We start from the raw sequence: 9,619 nt of genomic DNA, 5'->3' as shown, positions 1-9,619 counted from the left end.
TAGGCTAACCTACATCAAACGGAATCAAACGCACCCTTAAACATGCAGTCGATTAGGCTATCTTCAAACGCACCCTTAAACATGCAGTCGATTAGGCTATAGCTTTAATTAAAGATTGTCAACAAGAACAACAAGTAACAACAACAACACATGAAGTGTATCAGTATTTCATAGCCTCCATCCTGGAACTTGTGCCAACAACAAACTGGGCCAACTTTGAACTTATTACTTTAGTCTCAGAACGATGGTATAGTATGCTATAAGGACACGTGGTTTAGCAGTCCTAACTCCTCATAGCACTAGCCTACTATATATATATATATATATATATATATATATATATATATATATATATATATATATATATATATATATATATATATATATATATATATATACACAGAGCATGTGTTCTGGGCATGTGTTCTGGGTTTTTTTATCTAGTTGTTTCCCCCAGTAGGCTATATGCTCTAGAAATAGAATTAAATTAATATTTAAATGTCTCATAAAACCTATGAATCATAATATCAAGATTCGTAGGTTATATGAGACACCTCTATAGGTATTGTTGTATTATAAACCTTTCAAATGTCAACTTAATATTCAGACTCGGTTTTTTGTTTTAGTCTGATCTGATTTGATCTTGTCAATTTCGTCCTTTAAATTACAACAAAGAATGTTAAAGTGTTATTAAGAACAGACACGGCTTTTTGCTGCAGCAGCTAAATTGCCCCAAGTTCAACAGCTGAATGTATGCTGAAACTAAACAAATTTTGAGTTTGATTTAAGTAGGCCTACATTTTATCTTTAAGTACTTTCAGTCCTCCTGAGGCAAATTATTCTCATTTTGGAGAGTTGCAAATGCCTATTTGTAAAACTAGGCTATTTGACATCATAAGGAATGTCCCACGTATTTCAGAATCCAGTTTGTTCCAAATAGGCCGAAGAGCCTTATATCACTGATAATTATATAAGGTTTTGTCCTATGCATGTATGCAACTCAACTGGATCTGCCCTCGCCTCCAAATGAAATGCAAAAGAAATTTCCTACACGAAAAACATGTAAACGCTATATATTAAAAAAGTAAGTCGTCATTGATCAAGGCCGCTATATGTATTCTGTCTTGAGAGACACATATGTGACATGACAGAATAACAGGAGCTCTGCTGGGGGATGCTTTTTTTTGTTGCAAAACGCCTTCCTCTGAATGATGAGTGCATGGAGCCCTTACCTGTCTCAGGACTAGCACCCAACCTGCAGACATTTTGTCCTCCTCAGATGTAGGATGATATGATCCCCTTGATGAAGATTGCGCGCGTGCGTCCGTCCTTTGGCTTGTATCACGCTGCCGTGTGCGTGTGTTTGCGTGCGTGCGTGTGCGTGTGTGTGTCTCTGTGTGTTAAGGTCCCCTAGGCTCTGCCCTGTCTCCCTGCCAGTCACCCAGGCTCTGCGCTCCGCTCCAGCCTGCATGCGCGCTTCCTCTGGTGACAATCCTCGCCCGCAGTGACGTCATCCCAGTAGCAGGCTGCCGTGTGACCAATCACAGCGTCCCGTTGAGCACAAGGTTCTTATTGTGCGCATGTGGTTGGAACCACATTATTAACCCCTGGCGTTCCTTTCTCGGGTATGTTATCCTGGTAAAAAATAATAATAGCCTAATAATAGTAAATAAAATCGCAAGCCATGTGAGTTTGTACTTAGACCAAGTATAAAATAGGGGTTTATGGGGTGCACGGACCACAGAGCATCCAATCTTATAGAGCCTATACCATGATTGAGTAGGCTAAGTTGGTGCCAATGCCCTGGGCTTGTTGGTTCCCTCCAAAAATCTCAATCAATTGAAACAGTTCCTAAATCTGTGAACAGTTCTTCTCAAACATACACTGCACAATCCTGAGTGTTAGAATTAGAGTGCACAGTGCACGGAACCAAATGGCCCGCCCCGACCGATGGAGTGTGTTTGGGTCCATTTTATTTGCACACTTAACTTGTAGCCTATTAAAATATATAATATTATAAATATTAACCCTAACCCTATTAAATGTTGAGATAGCGTAGAGTAGACTAGCATGACTGCCTATTTAAATGTTTGACAGTGGGGTGTGTATAAGTATAAGTACATGTGACCACAGCGCTTTGGCTTATAGGGCACAAGGAGGCATTGGTCTTTTTTCATCTTTTTGCAGATTTAGAAAGTATAAGAATGAATGCATAAGCTTTCAAATGATGCATGTGTGTCATTCATTGACATGCTGTGTCTTCACCCTCCAGAAGGTACTGCATACGGAAAAACAAAAACACAGCTCTGTAGACAAACTAAAACTGATATCTGTTACAATGAGAAGGTCCTCAAACATACACTCTTAGATAATATGGAAAAAAATGATAAACACAAAAAAGAAAAACCTATTTAGTTAATTTGCCTACATGAGGACCTTTTCTCCGGAACCGGACACTGACTCTCACACACACACACACACACACACACACACACACACACACACACACACACACACACACACACACACACACACACACACACACACACACACACACACATCTTTGTGGCTGTGGCTCAGGAGGTAGAGCAGGTCGTCCAATGATCCATGGGTCGGCGGTTATAATCCCAGGTTCTCCTATGTTGAAGTGTGAATGACACTGAACCCCAAATTGCTCCTGATGTGCTGGTTGGTACCTTGCATGGCTTCCACCGCAATCGGTGCATGTATGAATGTGTGAATGTGTGAATGTAATGCACTAAAGCACCTTGGATAAAGGTGCTATATAAATGCCCCATTTAATTGCACTCTCTCTCTCTCTCTCTCTCTCTCGGAGATATGGAGCTTTTATTGTTGTTGGGAAGTTTTAGCTTAGCCATCTGGTGCCATCAGTCATGAATTTACAACCATGCTCTTGCTCATCACACTCCATAATGGAGTGTTGCCATGGTGACCACCAAATTAGTTATAAGCCTCTCTTGTTTTTGACTATATTTGAGCATTTAACGTAAAGGGTACTTTGTCAAGTACATTTCGGACACAGCAATGATACATTCATCGTCATTGTATAAAAGCCACTATTCAAACAACTGCATGAGGTAATAAACATAAAACATTGTAATTGTAAAAACAAACAAGTGTTTTGAATTTTTATTTTATTTCTGTTTGTCCTTCAACAGCATAATTCCATAATATTCATCAACAAAGGAAATGATCAAATCCACTCGTCTTTTTTTTTTGACATCAGATAATAAGATATTTATTTAACATCCACGTTCATATCTGGGCAACTTGTGAACATTGCAGCAAGAAAGAATAAAGTCATCAGGCACGAGCAATTCAAGTTTATACAGTTTATGAAAACTTTGGAGAAAATACCCACACCCACACACCCCGGCACGCACGCACGCACGCACGCACGCACGCACGCACGCACGCACACACACACACACACACACACACACACACACACACACACACACACACACACACACACACACACACACACACACACACACACACACACACACACACACACACACACACACACACACACACACACACACACACACACACACACACACACACACACACACACACACACACACACACTTATAAGTACGGCAAGACTTCGTCAATCTTCACAGTATTCCAAAGATGATATCCGGCTGAAAGAAGAGATCATAACAATGAGGCACTGCACATACAGTAAGTCAACCAAAGAACATTTCCAGCTTTTAGTGTCCGTCCACAAACTTCGTCCTACACAAACATTAAATTCCAAGTGTCTGAGCAGCACAAGTGAGGCTGTGTTGGTCGTGGAGTGCATGACAGATAGAGGAGCTACTGGACACAAAACAAAGCTCTGTAAAAATGTATTCCAAGCCCAGCAACGTGTGGCACTTCCATGGGCCATAAGGCAAGATATCACTGGGCATATTGCGTAATGGATAATGGATCTCTTAAAGGCAATGGCATGTGGCACGGTGATTGGTTTAATTATTGTAACGCACAAACCTGCACCTATATGCATAATGTAGCGGGTAGTGGAGGTGTTTTAAGGATTTAGGCACAAGATAGCAAATTATACGGGGTCTCTTACACAATGCTGCATCCCCAAATTGCGGATAAAGTGCCACTGATGCAAGATATAGGGCCCGGCTGTATTTTGCGTGTCTTAAGTACCAGGTCTTATTCCCTAACTTGAGTAAACTAATGACCTGGAGGCGTGATCAATGCCATTTGGCTATTCTGAGTGGCCAAAGAGCATTGATCACGCCTCCAGGTCTTTATTTTACTCAAGTTAGGGAATAAGACCTGGTACTTAAGACACGCAAAATACAGCCCTATTATATAGTGTCTATTTTACTTCATGATGTCAAATTCCCTAACACAAGCAGGCTGTACTAGGCTTTCAATTCTCAACTCACAGTAACAAGTTGGCGATACACCGGGAAGACTTTCATATCATATCATAGTTTCTTTTAGTCCCAAATTGTGATTGGCCGGAATGTGATGATGTATGATGATGTACGATGATAAGAGCACCCCTCACTTCACACGGGTGTGATTCTTGTTTGTTATAGAAGTGTATATTTGTACGTCTCTAAATGTTCTAAAGATTTGAAAATGGTGGACCCTGTTGTAAACAAGTGTAATGCTTTATCATGGTGTCGTCCACAGTTTTTGTATTGACTTGTGCTTTTGTTTTGAAATGTACCCATTCTGCATACTGTGAATAAACAATTCAATCAATCAATCAATCAATAAATGCTGCGCTGTAGAACAAAATATCCATTCGTTACAAACTTCACAATATATAATGCCATGGTGAGTCACTTACACGCTGCAGGAAGTGGTGACCCATGAAGGAACGTGTGTCAGGAGGTGGCTTGCCCTCCTGCCCTCCTGCCTTGCAGCGCAGGTAACCGTACAGATTGGCTGCTTGAAGAGAGATGCTGGCTACAACTAAAACCTGTAGGAGAGACAGAGAGATGCTAGCTACAACCAAAACCCTGTAGGAGAGACAGAGAGATGCTACTGTAGCTACAACCAAAAACCTGTAGGAGAGACAGAGAGATGCTAGCTACAACTGGGTGATATCTGGATAAATCTGTCTGTCACTGCACTACTGACTCCTACAGGTTGTTTGGGACAACTGTTCCAGGGCTGTGCAGGGAGCACCGAGGGGGCAGGTGCTCAAAGCCCTCTGTGAGTACGCTGATTTTTGAGGTGGTCTTTTTTGGGTGCATCTGCTTTGTCCGACATACTAACAGTCCGACAGGCAGTAGTCCAACACCCTATACCCCAAACCCTAACCTAACCCTCACAGGGAAACCACGGTGGGTTTTAACAGACAACGCATGTCTGGAGCCACGGGTGAGTCTTAACCAGCCACGCACTAATGCCTGTTGGAAAAACGCCTTTTTGTGGGGGTCCCTCGTGCCATTTCAAACCAGAAATGTAGTACATTGGATGTCTTATGCTAATGGAGAAAGATATTCCACAATAACATGGCCCATGTCATTTGACAGTAAAATAAGCAATACGTTCTCATTACCATGTACAAATGAAAAGAGCCATGGATGTTGGGCCATATACGTAGCTGTTTGTGTTATCTGGACAAACATTAGAAATACCATTGAAACAATGAACGGAGAACTAATGTTTGTGTTGTCTGAACAAACATAAAAAATGCCATTGACAATGAATGGAGAACTGGCCAATAAGGGACCACCATTCATGATTGCGACCGAAGGTCGCAGTTAATTATGGAATCGTGCATTTCCCGTCAGTGTGTGTGTTGGCTGGTCGGGGTGAGAGAGCATGTGACATCACGTGACATCATCAGGGATGGAGCATGTGACATCATCAGGGATGGAGATCCCTATAATGTCATCAATAGCCCATATATGGAGATCCTTGATGTCATCAATATTGGCCAGAAAGTGGCAGAAACTCACACTTACATCTGACCTCAAACCTCAAAACCTTAGGTCTCCATATATGGAGCTGACCTGTTCTGACATTCCCCATCCATCCTTCCTCTCGATGTCTCCCTTTTGACTGATACCTGTCCATTTAAACTCTAGACGAGCCTGCACCAAAGTGCAGCCGCGCCCGGCAGTCGGCGAAAACCTTCTTAACGGGCCCGAAAATTAAGATCTTACCCCCCATGCCAAAGCGCCAGCGCTCGCCCAGCAGTATGCTCTCTGCTGTCACCCAGGCAGATATATATGTTGATCTGACCCCCCATTCCAAAGCGCCAGTGCTCACCCAGTAGTCTTCTCTCTGCTGTCACGGATGCTTTCTCACCCTCAGGCGTCTTACTGGTGGTGATGTACAATGAAGTAAGATGATTAGAGCGCCCCTCACTTCACACGGGTGTTTATCCATAGTGGGTTAACCAATCAATCTGTCATGGGCATTGGCCATTGGCGTATGCAGGGAATGAGGAAGTATAGATTTACGCTGTTTATCAGCATTTAGGCTATGGATCACAGCCGCAGTCCCATAGCTTGAAGGGACGGTGGGTGTACATAGTTTTGATAATGTGCAGTAGTACTTTGTGCTATTGCTAATTTTGTTGTATATAAACTGATTGGATGGAATTTAAATGTGACTTTATATGAATTTATATGGACTAGTATGGGATAATTAGCATACAAAATGAACAAAATAATAAAGAAAGAAATTAAGAAAGAAAGAAAAAGAAAGAAAGAAAGAAAAAGAAAGAAAACAAACAAACAAACAAACAAATAACATGCAGTATATTAAGTGTGTTCCTCACCAGCCATTTGATTTTGAGGGAGAACAGAGTAGTGAAGAAAAAGAACATCCAGATGAGAGGACAGATGATCAGACCCAGCCAGAAGATTCTAGCCTCAGCCTCTGTTCCACTGCTACAGCCCTGAGAGTTCTACGCACGCACGCACACACACACACACACACACACACACACACACACACACACACACACACACACACACACACACACACACACACACACACACACACACACACAGTATAAATTGTATCATTTTCCAAATTAGCTCATATAAGGCCGATCTTGCACTCAGGACACAAAATATAAATAAATACAAATAAATGAGAATTCAAGCAGTGCCTTACTTTTTTGGCCTCGAACACCCATAGGCTCCTTCCATCCTCATCAATCTGATTCCACCACCGCAACCCCACCAACAGTCTGCCAGTTACATTCTGGAAGAAAAGATAGAAACAATAGAACGCAAATGAGGGAAAAAAAACAATCTACAAGCTCACAATGCATCATGATGAGAGGCACTGCACTATAAACACTAAAAATATCACCTGGATTTCATAAGCTTCAAAAACGTAACCAACGACAAAAATAATGTGATTTTGTGTGGTGGGCGTCTATAACAAACTGAAGGTTGTTCTGATTGACCAAATCACTTAATTTTCATAGTTTTGTATCCTCTTCTGTTTTCATGTTTTACATTATCAAGTATTTTGAATCATGTTGTAGATTCTATATATATTTTTTATATACTGCAATCTTGTCTACTGGAAATTATCTTGTTATATTATGTCTTTATTGTATTTTATATAGGTAGAGGCCTCGTGTAAGCCCCCAGGGCTTTTTTATATTTATGCTTTAATGTATTGCTCTATACTGTGCTAAAATAAAAATCAAATCAAATTAAATCAAATTTTCCAAATTCCGAAGCAAGAAGCAAAACAGCTATCCTGTGCTGTACCTCAGTGCCTGTGCTCATCACCTCTCTCACCTTGACAGACCAGAAGTCTACCTGTATACCTCAGTGCCTGTGCTCATCACCTCTCTCACCGTGACAGACCAGAAGTCGACCTGTGCTGTACCTCAGTGCCTGTGCTCATCACCTCTCTCACCTTGACAGACCAGAAGTCGACCTGTGCTGTACCTCAGTGCCTGTGCTCATCACCTCTCACCTTGACAGACCAGAAGTCGAAGGAGAGCAGGGTGATGATGAGGATGAAGCAGGATGCAAAGTTTCTGCTGATCCAGTCACACAGTAGATACACTATGATGGCTGACACCCTGAAGAACAGGTGCAGGAAGGACGCGACCGGGTGCCTGGGATGATCACACACACACACACACACACACACACACACACACACAAAACACACGGTATTAGATTGTACACTGATATTAGATTGTAGATATACTACAAAGACTGTAAATCTTAGGCTAAAGACAGACAGACAGACAGACAGACAGACAGACAGACAGACACACACAACTTAAGTGAGGTAGCAATAACAACTGGGACTGTCTGTGAATGCTTTAATTAATAGTGATGCGACGACCGGTACTGCTTGAGATTGAGAACGGATCTTCTTGCACGCGGAGGCGGAGCACAGGCTTTCCGGTCGTTTTTTCTTTCTTTCTTTCGTCCCCTTTCTCGGCAAGCGACACCGTCGTGCTACGGACAGACGGGTCGTAGTACTGCAAATTATGCCTACCGTATGACAGCGCTTCTTCGCACTCGCTCCTCTTCGAAATCCAGCTCCACATCCTCGGTGTCGTCCGCCATAGCCTCTGCAAGAAAAAATAACAACACAATCAATCACGGGTCGATCAAATCGAGGGAACACAGAGATGGATTTAATGTCTTTAATGTATAGCTGCAGTGCACCCACCCGTTTCATTCGTGATGCTTGTGGATGATGATGTGACAAACAGTCTGTCCACTGGTGATGCGCTCGCCTCCTGTCTTTTTATTATGGTCCTTAGAATAAACCAGGTGTTACAGCTAAATAAGCCCGATAGCTACAAGGCGCAGGAGACTCTAGAATCAACTCTAGCCCAAGATATAAGACGTATTTATCGGTTCTGACGTCATCACTCTTGACGTGAGAATTGATAAATGAAAATAAGTCTATGAGAGTCTAAATCTTGGGGCCTGGGCTAATATACTCTATGGACTGAATGCCGCGCGCTAAACTACTAAACCTGGGCTGCGTGACTGCGTCCGAATTAATCTCCTAAACAACACATTGAGATACAATCGATAGGCGGCATAGGCCTAATTTGTTCAATCAGATCTAAATGTGTAGCCTAGAATTATTTTGAGAATTAATTTTATTTTGCTTCAAGTTTTGCAAGTTAAATGGTCTGGTGACACTTTGACGGTGCTTTAAACTTTGTTAGTTTGTCTGATATATTGATATGAGATACAATTGGGCGAATTATAGCCTATAACTATTAAACCCTGACAAACACAGCAAAAGGCTACGCTACCTGCACTATAAGATGCCAGGATAAAAAATCGACCGCGGCAGGACTCGAACCTGCAATCTTCTGATCCGAAGTCAGACGCCTTATCCATTAGGCCACGCGGCCGGTGAAACTACAGTCTAGCAATTCCTTTTTTGATGATCACATAAAAGATATGCGCGTGTAAAAGGGATTCTAGCAATTTGTGTATGTGCAGAGAAACTATAGTGTTGTTCAAGAGATTTCAGTTGCACCACGCGTACAAATCTAATCTATTACTTTTTTTTATGAGGATGCCTCGAAACGAAAGAGTCCTCCTTGTCGCGTGGGGTCGCTGACAGCTGCTCATTGCCGTAGAGCTAGTTACGTTGGCTG

General features: G+C 42.1%; 1 protein-coding gene across 1 annotated transcript; it reads right to left on the bottom strand.

The window, feature by feature from the left end:
* Nucleotides 1-3,641: 3,641 nt before the first annotated feature.
* On the bottom strand, nt 3,642-8,765 carry LOC308313549 (Golgi apparatus membrane protein TVP23 homolog A-like; the record flags this gene model as incomplete). Its single annotated transcript, XM_080760731.1, has 7 exons — nt 8,668-8,765; nt 8,491-8,566; nt 7,954-8,098; nt 7,132-7,221; nt 6,791-6,919; nt 4,844-4,975; nt 3,642-3,668 (listed from the first exon to the last, which is right to left on the bottom strand). Exons 2-7 carry the CDS (start codon nt 8,559-8,561, stop codon nt 3,642-3,644), a joined length of 594 nt encoding a protein of 197 aa, XP_080616857.1. The 5' UTR covers nt 8,562-8,566; nt 8,668-8,765.
* Between the last annotated feature and the right edge of the window lie 854 nt (nt 8,766-9,619).

The sequence above is a fragment of the Protomyctophum bolini genome (assembly GCF_963924005.1).
Source record: "Protomyctophum bolini genome assembly, chromosome: 4".
Lineage (NCBI taxonomy): Eukaryota > Metazoa > Chordata > Actinopteri > Myctophiformes > Myctophidae > Protomyctophum > Protomyctophum bolini.
This window is presented reverse-complemented; position numbering and strand designations above follow the sequence as displayed.